This window comes from Poecilia mexicana, unplaced genomic scaffold, assembly GCF_051168715.1.
Source record: "Poecilia mexicana isolate PSO_F unplaced genomic scaffold, ASM5116871v1 scaffold_9, whole genome shotgun sequence".
Taxonomy (NCBI): Eukaryota; Metazoa; Chordata; class Actinopteri; order Cyprinodontiformes; family Poeciliidae; genus Poecilia; species Poecilia mexicana.
Genome location: NW_028263378.1, coordinates 7,942,959 through 7,960,929, shown reverse-complemented (window position 1 = coordinate 7,960,929; position 17,971 = coordinate 7,942,959). Strand labels below are relative to the sequence as shown.

Sequence of the window (17,971 nt, the reverse complement as noted above, 5' to 3'; positions counted from 1 at the left end):
TGAAGGGAACAAGGTGGAAGAAGTTGGTCTGGTCAGATGAGAAGAAAATTGACATTTTTGGCCTACAAAATGTTATGTGTGTCAGAAAACCAATACCGTGCATCATCATGAACATATAGGAAGATGGCGGTGAAAACATGATGTTTCAGAGTGCTCAGAACAGGTGGTTGGAAAAATAATGCTATCAGGATGGTTTTCTTAGGCAAGCTGGATGAAGCAAAGCAATTCCTAAAACAACACTTGTTGGAGATTGTAAAAGACTTGAGAATTGAGAGTAGAAACATGTGACCATGAAGTTTGGTTTAGATCAAAGCATGTTCATCTGTCAGAAAAATTCAAATTCTTACAATATTTCAGTCATTTCTTTTCACTTCCTATAGGAAGAATGCACATGTGGTATACAGACAAAGCCATCAGTTGTTTAGGAGTTTACGAGTGAAGCAACGTTTGGATAAAACATTATGTAACTCTTAAAAAACCTGATTAGAGGAATCAAATTAACAACAGGAGGGTATTTTCTCCGCTTTCTCATTGGTCACACCCCTAAGCTCATCCCTCGTCCTAGGTCTCTGATTGACAAGCTGCAGTTCAAACACCTCTTTCAGCTTTTCTATGAGCAAAGAGAGCAGCTTAACGCTGGAGTTACGCCTCCACGCATAGAGCGATCTGTCGGCTGATGTGGAACCAGTTTGCTAAGGACCAATCAGTGACCCGGAGAAGTTTCCCGCACGCACACCAACATCATCACCTCTGCGCGTTCACGTGCGGGTGACATTCAAGATCTCTACAGCAAGCTGCCTTTCTTATTCAAGGAAGAGTAAATACGTCTTTGGTACAAAGGCAACCGACTGGCATGTTTAATCTGTTCTAATTTGTGAGGCTAAGTAAATAAAATAAATGAAAAATAAAACAACAGTAGAGCAATGAAACTTGTTTACAAACCAGAAGTGTGGTGCATTTTCGATTAAAACCTGCTTCTTTATCATTTAGTGAAGTAACTTGAAGTGGATAAAGTAGTGAGAATTTTTTTTAGGTAAGAATGACTAGCAGGTAGAGGAAACTTCAACAAAATAAAAAACATATACATCTTAAACTAGAATTTCATGACACTTCAATTTAGTTGAAGTCAATTTAGTAGTTTTCCCTGCACTGTGCATTTAAATTTTGTTTGAGTAATATTATTTGATGTGATGCAGTAATGTGAGTGAATGAGAGATAATTTTATTTGGCCAAATTCGAACCTTCTGCATAGCAACTGTTATAGTTCATCTTTCACCTTTTCTGACTATGTAAAATAGTCGCTTTAAGGATTTCTGAAGAGCCTTCCTAAATCACACGCAACAGTTTCAAACACTTTCGATCTTGAACACCCAGCACGCCAGGCTACGTCATGACGATGGGGGCGTGGTCTCGAAGCTACATTGACATCCCCTCACGCTTTGCCTTTGACTGTACGTTATCTAGCCGAGTCCCGCAGTCTGGAGCCATTCAAACGAAGCAGCTAGCTGGTGAGCCCATTAAATACCTCACCGCACTTCCTGGAACTGTCAGTTGTTTGTGAGGAGCTCGGGACTACGTGGTGTTTTGACTCCTGTGAAGAGGGACGCAACAAGGATGTCCAAAGACATGGAAGGAAAGGACGAGACAATCATGGATACGGAGAGCAAGGTGCTCTGGTACCCGGACTCCAAGAGGAACACACAGATGGACAAGTTTAGGATACAGGTCAACTCGGACTACGGACTTAATCTGGGTGAGTGGGGAGGAGGGAGGGAGACGAATGGTCCAGGCTCCTTGTAGGTGTGTCGGAGACCGTCTAAGTCGGATTTCATTGAGCCTACGAAGCTGCAGACTGAGCTGCAGAAAATAGAAATAGTTAGAGGCGCTGTCTACTTGTTAGCATTGTTTCATGCAACATCTACACCTACGTGACCGTGCAACGTTGCCAAATCTAGACGACTTGTGGAAGAATCAGCATCAGAGGTCTGTTGCTAAGCAGGGCTTCCAATCTCTTCGCCGCGCCCCTTTTTAGTTGTAATTAGCAGATTGTAACAGTAGCTTGGCCTGATTGTCAAGGCTGAAGAAGCCGGGCGAGGAAACACAGTGGCCTGCTTCAAATGTGAAAACTGACACTGCTCTGTGGAATGCAGAACAACCTGATGAAGACAGTGAATGGAAAGCCATTATCGAGGAGAGATGCTGAAAGAGGTCTTAATACTTATCTGTGGCACAAATGTTGGTGAAAATGATAAACATTAAACAAGAAGAAGCTATTAAACAATTTGTAATTTATAAAATCAATGTGATGTTTGCAAACTTTTCATAGCATGAAGCTTTGTTTTGTACAAAGCGGACTGGTTGCATTGCATGTCTCTACACAATTGGTTACCAAACCAAACCAAACTAAAGTAATCTAAATTGATGCTGCATCATTTCTTCAAATTTCCAGCTCCACCTAAAAGTCATATTTTTGACGAAGTGAGGCAGCCAGAGTACCCATGCATTCTCATGTAGAAAATGTAAACTCCAAGCAGAAAGACCCCAGGCCTGACTTTGAACCTCCTTGATGAAAAGCACAGTGCTAACAACTCAACCAGTGTGCAGCTAGCTTCAGTTGAAAACCACTGCCATGCTTTGAATTTACATCTTAAATCTTGGACAAACACAATTTGTTTTAGTTAACATGTTACTACAGTCTTTGAAAGGACAAAATGCAAAGGAAAAACTTGACCCTAGTTAGCCTGGTCACTGAGGACATAAATGATCCAATCCCTCTCTCACCGTTTTCAAACTTGGAAGTGGAACATGTCTACATTGGATCTGATATCATACCCAGATCAAAGTTCCTGCTTCAGAGATAAAGGGAACACAACCTAAGCAGGCACTTGTTCCTGTTCTTGTTCATCCGCTTCAGTTTGTAGAGGGAGTTCTAAGGTTTTTCCGCTCTACTTCCCTCTGAGGTGTTTGTTTCAAGTAAATATTGATGTACTTGTCTTGAATAATTCATTTTCTGCTGTTGGTGCACATAAGCTCCAAGTGACAGTTAATTTGTTTGTATTAACCTTACTAATGGTTGTCACAAAAATCTGTATTTCTTTTAGACTCAGAGTTGTACTAAAGGCAGACCACAACCACTAACTGTTTCAATGAGTTGCTGGACTTTTTTAATTTTTAATTTTTTACATTAATCTACCCAATGAAAGAGTGAGGCTTTAATTTTCAACTGTATCTATAAACTCTTATTTTGAAAGTCAAAATTACCAACCCTGTGAATTGTTGGTGTAAGCCAATTAGAAATTAGAAATTTGAGCAAATCCTAATCCAATATATATGTATTAAATATATATATATATATATATATATATATATATATATATATATGTATTTGAAACCTCTTTCAGGTAATAGAACTTGAATTCTATTATTTTGAAGAGCACATATGTTAGCTTTATTTAGAAACCATAAATAAATCCAGTTTTTTGACTGGTTAAAGGCAATTAGCAAATTGAAACCTTCTTTTAATCTAATCTACACTACAAAAGAGCAAGACTCTTAATTTGAAGGAAATGGATAATATATTAAGCAACATTTTTGTAGTACATTCTGGTTCTCCATGGTGATTCCTGTCTTTTATGTGCTCAATAGTTTTCTAGTCAGTACTGTGGCTTGCACTAGTCCTGTTTGTTTTTGTGAGAAACCTTTTTTTCATGAAAAATTTAAGCCGTAACGACGGGTAGAAAAATGTTGCTTAATATATTATCCATTTCTTTACTGTTTGCAGCTGAAATGCTAAGGTTCATGAAAAGAGGGATGGGGACATTGTGTAGTGGAAAAGTGTCACTAAAAGGAGAGTCGGTCATCTTCTTCGTTATAGTTTCGTCTGTAGTGTAAATATTTTCTTAAAATTTTGCCACCCATTTTTGTCGTACTCCTCCGATGACCTGTAGGTTCTGCTGCAAGCATCGACTTCATTGAGGAGTGTTTCAGGAAATGGTACTTGATGTGTGACTGTGTTCAGATGGGTGGTATGTTTCCAAGAAGAATCATAAGTTCAAATGGTGTGTCTTCTAGCAAACTACAATGATCTCTACCAGTGGTCTGTGGACTCGTATCCAGAGTTCTGGGCAGAGGTGTGGCGCTTCTGTGGAGTTGTCAGCTCCAAACCTTATGAAGAGGTAAGCACAACCGAAAAGTAGTCGAATATAAAGCAAAAGTCAAATTATTTCAGATTCTGCTTGGTTCTTGAAAATTCCAGCTGCAATCAGTTTTCATTTTGCATACTTTCCTCTTATTTCATATAATAAGACATTAAACTACATTAAAATGAAGTCATCATATGTCTCCGATGCAGATCTTAATTGTGAGAGTAGTCATGCCCACTATTACCCTCTATTGCTGTTAGTCATCTTGATAATCTGTAGTTTCAGGATGCTGACACGACTTTAAGGCAATAAACTAACGCAGGATTGACACACCTGTTTTGTACACATGGATTTTACATCACCCTGCACTAAATGACCACATTTTCTACCCGATGTAGTCCTTCTGATATTCATCCTGGAAGACTGGACTGTACGACAGTAAATGAGTCATTTTGGAGCAGTGATGCGCTGTGGGTGGGGCTGTTCCCTCACTGGCAGCTTGTTTGGACATTCACATTTAATTAGCTTCCTTTTTTGGAAAAGTATTAAATAAGCAAAATTGGAATATTGACATGGGAGTTTACTGAGTCAGAGAAACTTGACAGAACAGACTGAAATGATTCGGTTTTTGACTCTTTCTTCCCCTGTGTTTTTGGTGCCGGTCGCACCAGGTGGTGGACGTATCCAAGCGGATCTCAGACGTTCCAGAGTGGTTTAAAGGAGCCCGACTCAACTTCGCAGAGAACCTGCTTAAGCATGCCAACCAGGACAAAGTGGCTCTCTATGCTGCAAGTAGGTAGACGTATAAAGCAGAGCTGAATAACACTGCATCATGTTACAGGAGAAAGAAAGAAGGCTGGATTTGAGAGAAGTGAGTCGAGGGTGCTCTGGAACACTTGAGTCGCTGTGGTGGCGTCATTTCGTTATTAGATTAACTGCTGCTCCTTTCCCTGCTTCTCAATGTCACTTACTAATGGATAGGTCTCTCTTTATTTGTGTGTGTGTGTGTGTTCTCTGGAGAGTGTTTTGTACATGCCCAGCCTTCCTGAGGAGCTGTAATGTAATTGTAGAAATACCCATTGGTCAGGATGCTGTGGAGCCTCTGTAAATGTCAGTAAGATATGGCATAGAGAGATGGGGTCTGTTTTCTTGTCTGCCGTGATGTTCTTACCAGATAATCACTCACCTGCACTTTTATTTCCTGTGATATTTTCTTGTGTTGGTGTTATCTGTCGTGTCTGTCTTGACATTTAGATGTCTTTCAGGTGGGTAACAATATTTAGCAATCCCTTATTCACAACGACTTTTAAAACCTAAATAAATCCAGTCAGATTGGTCATTTGTACTGAAGGTATTTGTAATGTATGCACTTTTCTGTCTCTTGGTTCATGTATTAATTCTGTTTCTGTGTCTGTGTAACAGGGGAAGGGAAGGAGGAGATCGTAAAGGTCACATTTGGGGAGCTGAGGCGTGATGTGGCAGTGTTTGCTGCAGCCATGAGGAAGATGGGCATTCAGACTGGAGACAGGGTTGTAGGTGAGTCTCAGTGAAACCATCTGTCTTTTAGTTGGAAAGAAAACAAAAACTTCTAGGATTGGTTTGTTACAGTCCTTTGTGTTCATAACTGTGAAGTTTTTTTTATCGCTTTCTAACCACTTCAATGTTTTATTCTGAGATTTTTTTTTAATCAACTCACAGCAGTGAACAGTTTTGAAGCAAAAGGAAGTGGTATATAGTTTTTATATTTTTTAGTTTGGAAATATGAATCTCAAAGATCTGGTGTGTAATTTATATTCACCCCCTTTATATTCTGATGCTTATAAATAAATTCCAGTTCAACCAGTTGGCTTCAGATAGATCTTCACTTAATTCTCTTAATTAGTGAAGAGCATGTCTGAGACAGCCTTCGAGGTTTGTTATAGAAGATTAGTAAACAAATATTTTGAGTAACTGTTTTCCAAGAGGCTTTGGAGGAGTTGCAGCTCAGGTTGGAGAAAAAGTTAGTACTGTAGGAAAGCCTTAAAAATGTCATGTTTGAAGTTTTCCCAAAGCCAAATAGGCAACATAGCAAACAAGTGCATTAATGCTCATCAGTTGAGGCTGAACTTCTGGTTTGTGCACAGAATGCTATTTGTGCCAGAAAATACAACAACTTTACACATCAACCAGAAAACACATAATCAAACTGATGTTCACAGATCTTCAACATCCAATGTGATGGAGCTATTTTGTATAAAAAAAAAAAAAAAAAAAAAACATTCAGCAAATTTTCAGTGCCCAGATGTGCAAAGACTTGCAGCGAAAGGTGTTTATAGAAAGTATTTACTGTGAAAGGGTTACATGCACATGCATATTGACATTTTTTATTTTTCTAATTAAATTTGAAAGCATTAATAATTTTACTTCCTGCACTTATGCTCTACTTTATCAAGCCTAACCAATCAAGTTTATTTGTATAGGACATTTCAGCAACAAGGCCATTCAAAGTGCTTTACTTCATAAAAACACAAAAATCAACAATTGAAACATTACATTTTGCCATTTGCCACCATTACACAGATTGAGTTATCATATAAAATCACAATCGTACTTATTGAACTTTGTAGTTCACGTGATATGGATTGCTGGGGATTGTAAGTGACTTGCACTTTTTGGGTCATATAATTTTTTACCTCTCTGCTGACATTCTCTTCTTATTCCTTTGTTGCACATTGCAGAAAGAGTTGGGTATTTTTTTCTGAAATGTTCAATATGTGTTGGTGTACTTCCTGTAATGAGGGTGGGTGTTTTTTTGGCACTGGTTGCAGCTCTCTTTGAATGTCACTATTTATTCATTCAAAGTTCATATTTGTGCAAGGAGGGATGGCTAAGGCTGCATATTTTCACTTCAGCACATCCTGTTAAAGTACATTCATACAGAAGCACACATTTATGACAAGAAACCCAACACTTCAATATGCTCCAGTATTGAAATGGAAATCATTATTTTAATTTGCAGAATGTTGGGACAGAGACCCATTTCTGCATTTTAGGACTTATCAGTACTAATGGACACAGCTTTGGGGACTTAATGTGTCTCATATATATTTTACACATGGAATATCAACTCTGTGGCTGTAGATTTTATTTGGTTGGGAAGCAATTTCCAGTAAAGTTTAGTGAGGTGCAATGATGAAATTATGAAGAAATCAAAATTTAGGATGCCATAAAGTTTAATCATGCCTTGGAGATAGTGGCTTGCAAAACAACACAAACCAGCCACTATGTTTTAGTCCATATTATCTGTGTCTTCCTTCCCTAGTGTGGTATATAATTTAAATCAGGGGTCCCCAAACTACGGCCCGCGGGCCGGATCCGGCCCGCCTCCTCATTTGGTCCGGCCCCCTGAACAATACCTGACAGCATTCAGTGTTTTTTTTCATGTATATGTGGATTTTTCTTCAACCACCAGGGGGCTCTTGAGCAGATATGGAACTTAGTTTCCCTCAATGGAATATATACTAGTCAGTACCAGTCACCGTTTCGCTCACGGTTTTTTTCCATTTGCATTCTGGGTAAAAATCTATCTACAAATGCGAATATGTCGTCAGCGGTAATCCAATGCCCCCCCCGGTCCACAGTTTCACTCTCCCTCCACCCTCCACCCCCACCCCATCAACAAAACTTTTCTAAGGTTTCTTTCTCGAAAAACTAAGACCGGCCCCTGACCAGAAAAAGGAACAGTCATGTGGCCCTCGCAGGAAAAAGTTTGGGGACCCCTGATTTAAATGTTCGGCTTGAATTTCAGCCTGATTACTCACATGTGGTTCTTTAGCCAACTGACAGTTTTTTTTCTTCTGTTATCCGTTTCCTGAATAAAAAGTTGTTAATAGATTTAAAATGAGTTCAGTTCAATTTTAACTTGAGAAAGAATTGAACTTTCAACTAATCTGCACCAACAGTAGACGTGTCATACAACAAACATCAACTGATATCTTTCATATGTCGGCATTGGCGGAATGTATATTGTTCTGTTTAAGTTGTGCCATAAAGAAAGATTTCAGGTAAATTATTTTTCTCAAATCTTAACTTTTAAGATGTGTAAAGGAGTCAAGTTCTAAGTGATGTAATGACTTTCCAGCAATCAAAAAAAACCCATTTGGGATTTTTAGTCTCTCTTACCAATCTGAATAATGCGCAGTAGGTGTTTGTTGCGAAATGGTATGTTTTAAAGCGCATAATTTTACTTTAGGATTAAAGTAGAATTAACAGAAATTTCACCGGCAATATTCAGTGCACATTAATGTTATCACATCCCATTTAACTGCTTCTGAACACTGCAGCATCCTTTTTGTTTTGACAGAAATAGATATTTTGTTCCAGCAGGACTCTCTACAGTTTTCTTTTTGAAGGTATAACTTGATAAATTCAGCTGCGGCCTAAAAATAAACTCCTATCCTGTTTTTCCTGACAATATTTTTATGCAAAGCAGTTGGTATTAAGTGCAAAGCTAACACTAGAATTTTTACTTTTCATTTTGGTGAGACTCGTTGATAACTTGGTTGTAATATATTTCAAAGTGGCTGCAGTTAATCGTGTGGACAAAGTGTAGATTAAAAGTTATTGTGCTTCATAAATGTATTGCTTTGCATAGCTTAGTAAAAATTTATGACTTATATACTAAAGTGTGCCAAAGTGTTTCAGCTGCTCTCCGCTGAGTCATCTACCACTAGGACAGTTGTTAGGGCACATTGTGCAGTGGAAGTGACATCACACAGGCAGACAGGAAACTGCAGCCAAAACAGACTCTCTTTCCTTGTAAAGAAAGTGTGAAAATAATTTTGTTAGTAAAAGCCAGATTAATTTTGTCAACAAAATAATGAACAGACTCTAGAAAACAGCTTTGCAGGCTTTAATACGAAACGGTACAATTTTTTTTTTTTTACAGAATTGTTGCCCAAAAATCTTGGTCAACAACTGTTGACCAATTGGTCAAAACCAACCAACCTTGAACCTGTGGTTGGTTGGTTGGTTATACTACAGATAGATTTGAACTAAATATTTTAAAATACCTTCTGATTACCTTCTGTACCTTCTGGTTACACTTTCTTTTTCCTCCATCTCCATAATTTCCCTCACTGTGGTGCATGTGTGTTGGACACAGAGATGTCCTTGTCCCCAGATTGCATCTTCGATGTCGTCAATGTCTGCAGTCTAGAAGATATATAAGCACTTAGCTGATGAAATCAGCTTTGCTTTATAACAGAAGCTGGCCAAACGCACGCACACACTCAGACATATTTCATTCATGCAGCGTTTAAGTATATTGATCTTCTCCTTACCATTCTCATGCCTAATATAACTCTGCACAGTGTTTAAAAACCTATTTCGACACGCAACCACTTATTTTTCTCTGCAATTTATAGTACAAATCCTTTTAGGTTGTGTTATTGAAATACTATAAAACCTCAACGTTTTTCTATCAATGAAAATGTGGAAAAAATGTCAAATCAAGCAACATTAGCAGACTTATTATGTAAAATTGTGTTTTCTAAAGCGATGAGCTTGTGACAACTTCATTAAAATCCTATGACTTGAACAGCAAACTATACAAGTTGAATGGACATTTTCAACATTTCTAAAAGTCTGTGTCATGCTGGTACGACTGGTGATAAAATTGTGTAGCCACAGCGTTGAATGCGTAAGACGCGATGCAGGAAAGATATTTTGTCTTCAAATGCCATTCAAACAAAAGACTGATACATAATAGTGTGACAGGGCTGGTACAATTCAAAGTGCTTACTAATTTGTGACAATCTCTTGAGATGGACCAGGGGCTTTGAACTGGTGGTTCAATTTCAACCCCGCGCTGTTTGCGACTTTTCAGTTGATTGTGAGACATAAGTAACTTGTAGATCCCAGAGTAAAAGAATGATAGATAAGAGGCTGAAGTCCAACTTATATTGTCTTTGTTTAGGTTAGATCTAAACAGATTGTAAGGGCTAAAAAGTACCTAATTTTATTTTGTTTTTTTATTGTCGAAATTAAAACAAAGACTTGCCAATAAGAAACATGTCCATGGAGTCAGTGTTTAAAAGGTAAAGTCAAATGCTGCTAAAGTTTTTCTGTGCTGTTGGGATCTGAATGTATTCCTAAATTATAATATTTTTCATAGTTTTGTTACAAAAAAAAATATTTACATCTATTAATACAAGCATTACTATAACACGAGTTGTTAAAAAAATGTTAGATTTTTAGAAAACTCTGCATGTGTGAATAATTAACCCAGGGTTTCCCATCAACGTAACAACATTGTGGTTACAGCACAGCAAGACAGTGATTCGTCACAATAGCCACACAGGCATGTTGTCGTAGTGAGATCAGGATTCATGATGCAATTTTTCCTGCTCAACAGTAAGAGGGTAATTTATGAGATGAGCCATCGGAGCCAGTGGAGCAGGGCGGTGATCCGTCAGCCGAACGTGTCATCCTGCCTCGATGAGCTTCCTGCTTACAGCGGGAGTCGGCGCAGCGAGCAGACGTGGCTGATAAGTCATGATTCATCAGACATCACGGTGCAGTTTCTGTTTGCCTTTGACCATTCAGACTGGAACTACTGGCTTTGTTATAGGTTTAGTCAGTCAGATTAGATATACGTTATCAGTGAGACAGCCCTCTGTTTAAAGGTAGCTCAGGAGCTTCCATGTTGAGCATGGGTGGTCTCATTTATTTTACGACATAATAAAGTTTAGACTCTCTTCCGGTGAAATAAAACTTCAGATCAAATCTGTGTGCAACAGACGCTTCAGTTGTTACTTATATAATGTGATTGAGAATCTTGCAGAGTCATGATGGAGCTGTGCTGAGATGGAAAATAAACGTTGTTCACGACAAGAATTTTTCATTACTGCTCTTTGTTTTCCACTAGACAGATGATGTCTTATTGTTTGTCCTAATGGAGGAAAAAAAAATAGAAATATTGCCCCTGGTTAGGATTATTTTTTAACATTTTGTTTTATTTTCCGATTATGCTTAAAACACACTAAACTAAGACTAACTAAAACTCTTTAAGCACTAATTAAGAAGTCATGATACTGACTTCATCATCAAAAAAATAAAGAATTTTACCTCTCATACTTTCTTAGTCGTCCCTCAAGTGTCACATATTATCATCTTCTTGTCTTCATTTTTCTCTTCTGTTCTATAATCTTGACTTTTTCTAATAATCTTTATGGGGTAGGAGTTCATAAGTTTCTTACCTCTTCCTACTCCTTTTTGAGCATGCCGTCTTTTGCATTCCTTTTTCACGTGTGTGATTTTATACTTCTATCATTTTTGAAATAAATAAATCTTGAAGTTGGTAGTATGCAGTGGCATATACTGCCTCCTGTGGTATAGGCTTATCTTATCAATTCCACAGTAAGGTGGAAGGTAAGTGAGATAAGTGTACATTAAAACTCAATTGTCTGTGATTATCTTTTGGTTCAAAACACACCCATCAGTTTTCAGAGAGTGAATTTATCCATTGGTTGAGTGTTTTTGACTGCAAAAATATGTCAAATGCAAGGAGTGCTCCTGTGGTTGTTCTACTTTTCTTAATTTGCTCTCCTTCCTCCCCTCCATCTTGTCTTTCATTAGGTTACCTGCCCAACGGCATCCATGCAGTGGAAGCCATGCTAGCGGCAGCCAGCATCGGCGCCATCTGGAGCTCCACGTCAGTCGATTTTGGAGTTAATGTGAGGATTGGATGGATTTATTTACATTAAACTGATAACACATTTTTTTTCCTTCATAAATATTTCCGTAGAATCAAAAGTTATTTTAGTCCAATATTTGTCCTTACTCACTGGTTTTAATTCTTTACTTTTTCTCCCTTCCAGGGTGTCCTTGACAGATTTTCTCAAATTCAGCCCAAATTGATCTTCTCAGTTGCTGCTGTGGTGTACAATGGAAAAACACACGACCACATGGAAAAGCTGAGAAACGTTGTGAAAGGTATCTTTTCATATAATCCAGCGTTTTTGCTTTTTTTGGTGGTGGGGGGAGGGGGGGGTAAAAGAAACTTAGAATCATGTCTTCAACTAAGGCTTATTAATGGTCAGAATTTAATATTGCTAATTTTTAAGCAATTATTTTCCATCCATTGAAGATCTTATGAGAACAATAAATGCTTCCCTCTTGGAAATCCATTATCTTTTCTGCTTTTTAGACACATATTTGTATATGTAGAGAACACAAAAGCATCAATTTCTGTTCCTCTTTCTTGCCATCTCAGGTTTACCTGACCTGAATAAAGTGGTTGTAATTCCCTACGTTTTGTCCAAGGAAGAGACTGACCTTTCCAAAATTCCCAACAGGTGTGTGTTTTTGTCTTTTAGAGAAAGGATACTTGGAATATTTTTCCAAGCATCCTTCCCAAGGTGGTAATTCTCATTTCGTTTTTTGTTTTCTTATTTGTACAGTGAATTCCTGGATGACTTTTTGGCATCTAGTCGTGGCGACAGCGACCAGTTCCCCCAGCTGGAGTTTGAGCAGCTTCCTTTTAACCATCCTCTGTTTATCATGTACTCTTCTGGAACTACAGGAGCTCCTAAATGTATGGTCCACTCAGCTGGGGTAAGAATCAATCATCTCTGAATGTAACAAAAAAAAACTATTCATCACGCATCAATTGACTGGTCAATGTCTCAGGCTGTTTTTATTTGTCTTGTTGGCTGAAAAACTGTTGAGTCTCTCCTGGGAACCTGCAATGTCTGAATTTCGGTTTAAAATACTAATGATTTTTTTTGTATTTGTTCATTTATTATGGTCTCAGCTGTTGGAAAATCTTTTTCTATTCCTGAAAATAAGATCCAACTTTTAACAACAATGCTTCTGTAATGTTTTTTATATGTCAGCAAAATAGCTTTTCTTTTTTTGTTTGATGTGTTGGTTGAATTAGACTCTTGGAAAGACCTTTGTTATGGATTTCCGTCTCCTTTTGCTGACTTAATAACCAGCACGTTCTTCTCTACCTGTTTGTTTTGATAAACAATGTCAGCAGCACTTTATTCTTTGGGTCTGAAATCCTTTTTTAGAATTAACCCATCGCCTGCTAACCTTAATTTGACTAACTATGGCCGACCGCTGACTGGGAACAATTAACTATTGTCATGGCGGTGCAGCGCTTAACCCACTACCACATGTAATTGTTGTGGTTTTTCAAATGTCAGAGTTAATCTTGTAAAACAAACCAGCATTGAAAGATGGAAAAAAAAAATCTCTGCCTGTGCCAATAGTAATGCAGAAGACAGTGACCTCCTGTGGAAATGGTGCCTCATTTTGTGTTTCTCCTGAGTCCAGTGAGGCTCTTAATGGCAAAACAAGACACTTGTTTTCAGAGATGTTCTTAAAAAAAGTTTTGAATGTGATGTTTTTACTTTTAGAGCTTTTTCCCGCTTGCTTACTTTTTCTTCTTTTGTTTTTTCGTAAAATTTAAATGATTTGGGTCATCAAACATCATTCCCCAGTCTAAAGAAATTCAAGAACAGATGAGAAAAAAACATTTTGACATCTGTCACTCTTAAAGATGTACAAATCTTAATTCTTTGAAAAGTCTGTATGGAAATTGGATAGAGATGCCTTGGTAAGACATTAAACACACAATTCATGCTTTTATTAATTAAAACTCTTCAGAAAAGCATGAGCAAAAGAGTGGATGAAAGTTGCTTCATGATAATATAAAAGACTCTTTGCAAATAGTTTTTTTTTTTTTTCTGAAAATTATGACGCAGCCTAGATAGAAAATTATAAAATAGAAATATTCTTTATTTTACCACGATGGGGAAATTTATGTGGATCAGCAGCAAAGTGAAAAACAAGAATAAGAAACTGCAGAGAAAATGAAAATTTACAATATTGGAGAAATTATACTGGCCCGGTATTAAAAATAGCATGTTCAAATCCAATGAAATGTGCAACTACGTAGAGTTCTTTAAAAAGTATAGGAAGCAGCAACAGACAATTAAGACATTTTAAACGAGTAGGAATGTAAACATGTAGTGAGTTTGAGTTTCTTGGGAGCAGTGATGGTTGACAAGTCTTCCAGCTGCTGGGAGGCAGCAGTCTGTTACTGAAGGAGGTCTCCAGTTCAGCAACAGCTTCATCCATAGCAGTGAGACTTTGTCCTACACTGATGTTATTTCAGGTGCTCTGACTCCCTCCACTGGTGCAGGATCCAGGAGGCATCCTAGCACAAAGCTGGCCTTCCTGATGAGCTTATCTAATCCTCTCAGCTGTAGATAAGCTACTGTCCTCACAGACGACACTGTAGAAGACTGCCGATGCCTCCAGAGTCAAAAAATGGTCTTTCGTAGTGCCCTCTGCACTCCAAAAGACCCCTGGAGTCTGCTCTGACTCTTGGTGTAAAGTGCATCAGCATTGTGACAATTTTTTTTTCTTTTGTCTGATTTAATAGTTAATTTTAAGTGAAACATCTCTGTCTTGTGATGGACTGCAGACCTGTCAATGGTGTACCTGCCTCTTGTCCAGTGATTGCTGGAGATTGGCAGCAATCTCTGCTGCCAATCTCCAACGTGGGTGGATAGATGGGTGAAACATGTTGTACACAAAGTGTAAGAAATCCAAAAGTGGGCACATATTTGCTCACAGCACTGAACATTTTTACTTTCATTCAGTCTTTTTAAAGTCGATGTATCTACACCGACTTCACACAACACACAGTTGACAGATTAGGGTTGTGTTTTTGGATGCTAAAGAATATTTTATTTAGTTAATTAGTGTTTACTTCAGGGGGTTTCTGCTTCCATCTACACAAATTTTTCTAAACAACTGATGGAAGTTAAGCTGTCCAAATTTTTGTGATTTGCTGACTGGTAACACTTTGTATCCACAGAACAACTGTGATTAAAACGAAACAATTTTCTATCATACTTTCTATCGCCACAAGATGGCAGCAGAGCTCCATTAGCGCAGCAATTGTTCTTTGTTCCGCAAGCGTTGAATGTTGGATGACAATTTTCCCTTTAAGAGGCAGATAAATGAGATTTTAAAATGACAGTATTACATAAAAATAACACTGTTCATATTTAATTAAAGTACTCCTGCTCAGGCATTAAAAATAATCTTTCTTGTTTCAGTCTTTCCAACTTTGGCATTGTTTCTTGTTTTGTTTTGTTTTTTATCTAAACCTCTTCACTTTTTGGATATTTTTTTCCCTCCCTATCCACACATTTTCCCTTCTCTCTCCCGTAGCATTTTTTTCCTCCCTTTGTCCCCATCTCCCATCTCTTTCTTTTGTGCTTCCTCCCTCTTTGGATCCGGACGATAATTGGACTGTAATGCGCTGCCGGAAACGTGTCGTATTTTGACAATAGCAGTCCTCACTGCCTCAGCCAATTAGCCGTGGTACTGTTCTGCTTTCTGCTTTGTTACGGCTCTGTTAACATCCTGTCAGTGGCAAAATGGCACAGACCAAACGGCGGGGATGGCAACTGAGCCTCGCCAAAGTTTCTGTGCAAAGTCGCACACAAACTCACATACGTGTAGGTGAAGCACCTGTTAAAAAAAAGGGTGAACCGTAGACCCAAAATGCACAGTTGCTCACAACAGTTTACACTCTCCTCCAGCAATAATGACCTAACCAGCTGTGAAGAGTCGGAGACCCGAACCTTTCCGCAAATAGTTTGGTTTGTTAAACAAAGCATAGACAGACTGTAGGCTGAGGCTACAAGCACTGACTTTGTGGTTTGTGCTATTTGGACAAACGGCATACACAGGGAAAATTTTATTTACAAATTTTACTGGAAAATCTTTATGTTTTAAAATGGATTTTAAGAGATTTAATTAAAAACTGTCAGATAAAGCAGCACCCATAATAAGTACTGACACGCCTGGTAAAGATGTGTGAAAAGCCTATAATCCATTAATTATACCAGCACACAAATTAGAGAGAAAAATGTTCTTAACAGTCAAGCTATGGGGATGGACTATGGGGAGAAGCCAGAGTACCCAGAGAGAACCCAAGCATGCATAGGGAGAATATGGAAACTCCGTTCAGAAAGACCCCAGCCAGGATTCAAACCTGGGAGCTTCGGCTGCAAGGCTACAGTGCTACCAACTGCGCTGCCTTGCAGCCCCAACACCAACTTGTTTTTTTGTTTGTTTTTTTTGCCACCACTTTGCAGAATGATGGTTAAAGGAGGTTAAAAACCTTTAAAATCTCATTTTTGTACTAAAGCTGTACACATCTTTGCAGGGGGTCCCGATAATATTATTGGGTTCTGTATATTCAGTATGTAGATTAAAGTCTCTTGTGTTTAACAAAAACAGAGCTCTGTTATTTGATCCAACTTTATTTGTGCTTTTGTTTTAATCTTCTGTTCTGTTTGTAAAGCCATAAAATTTCTGATCTTCGTCTCTGCATCTTTTCCTCTTTCCCTACAGTAAAACTAACCCTTTGTTTTAAAAAGCGTCTTATAGATAAGTCGGTAATGGTAACTCATGATCAAAGAAAACACAATGTTCTTCAGCAAACCAACTCGTTTTCCTCGTCTCCTCAGGGCACTCTCATCCAGCACTTGAAAGAACACATTCTTCATGGCAACCTGACCTCCAGTGACGTCATCATCTACTACACTACTGTAAGTTGTATCGAAATTACTACACTTAAAATCGTCCAACGTTTTAAAGCCAACTTGAAGATTTTCTGCTCTATAAAACTGTTTTTGTTTCTGAAGGCTTCAAAAGTTTGTGACATCTTATGATAACATCTTGACACACTTCACTCCCGTTTCACTGCATCAGGTCTGTGAGGAGGGTTCATGCTGCCAGCCCAGACAATTATTTCCACACTTTTCTTATTCAGAACTGATGTGCACATGAAGCCTAGCGACAGCTAGAATCTCCTTTCTCGGGATTGTTGCTAATTGGAGCCTCGTTGTCTTGTTTTGATCAAATTTAGTTGTTGAGCAAAGCTTCATGTATTAATCTTGTGGTGTCGCACATTTCTTTTCCTGTCTTTATACTTCAGATACAACAAACCGAGTTATTACAAATTGCTTAGAGAACCACCAACCGCCCACCTGAAGAACTTATCGCTTATTTTGACCAATAATGTCCAGCTATGTCTAGAAAAATAAATTGATATCTGAGCCTAATCGAGTGCTAAGACTATATTTCAATTTCCTCCAATATGAACGTTTAAATCACAGCCACTATGTAAAAAAAAAACACCATAACTTTATCACCTTAATAATCTGTTCATAAGCACCATAGATAGCATCAATGGCTCCGCTTTAAATTCCATCATCTAAAGTAATCATCACACAGACAATGTGAACGAACCCAGAATGAAAACAGGACCCACACAAACTGGTATGAGTATGAATAACTGGATAATTACTGAAAGTAATTTGTTGTGGTTTATGAACTTGTTTTCATGTTGTACACCCCTTTGAGTCCTGATGTGTGCCATCAGCGATGGCGCGCTGTTGAGAAAGTAAATGTGTAGCCAGTCGTCTCTTCCTCCTTTTGAACAGAAGGAACTTCCCTGTAGTGTTCAGCAGACAGGAGAACTGAGAATACATCTTCAGGAAATCATTAAACTCTTTAAAAAAAAAAATAAAATAAAGAAATCGAGCTAGACTTTAGGCCTGGCACACACTTTGTGATTAAAAATCATCCTGAGCAGTCTTGATATAAAATCTTGATTCTATCATGTCACACCATATGATGCCAGATGCAAGACTTTATGATTTATTTCTGCAGCAGATTCATGCCAGAGAAGTCTGACAAATCTGTCCAACAATGCATTGGATGTAAGTGGAGGCTTTTGCTTCCAGTATTAGAGT

The 17,971-nt window shown here is 38.2% G+C and overlaps 1 protein-coding gene across 1 annotated transcript in view; it reads left to right on the top strand.

Moving 5' to 3' along the window:
- The first annotated feature begins 1,437 nt into the window (after positions 1-1,437).
- aacs (acetoacetyl-CoA synthetase) overlaps positions 1,438-17,971 on the top strand; it is a 39,814-nt gene continuing 23,280 nt past the window's right edge. The window contains exons 1-9 of the mRNA XM_088008709.1: positions 1,438-1,753; positions 4,072-4,175; positions 4,814-4,934; positions 5,565-5,678; positions 11,760-11,857; positions 12,002-12,116; positions 12,397-12,478; positions 12,584-12,737; positions 16,682-16,762. Coding sequence (XP_087864835.1) covers positions 1,615-1,753; positions 4,072-4,175; positions 4,814-4,934; positions 5,565-5,678; positions 11,760-11,857; positions 12,002-12,116; positions 12,397-12,478; positions 12,584-12,737; positions 16,682-16,762 — 1,008 coding nt within the window. The 5' untranslated portion in view covers positions 1,438-1,614. The remainder of the gene's footprint in view (positions 1,754-4,071; positions 4,176-4,813; positions 4,935-5,564; positions 5,679-11,759; positions 11,858-12,001; positions 12,117-12,396; positions 12,479-12,583; positions 12,738-16,681; positions 16,763-17,971) is intronic.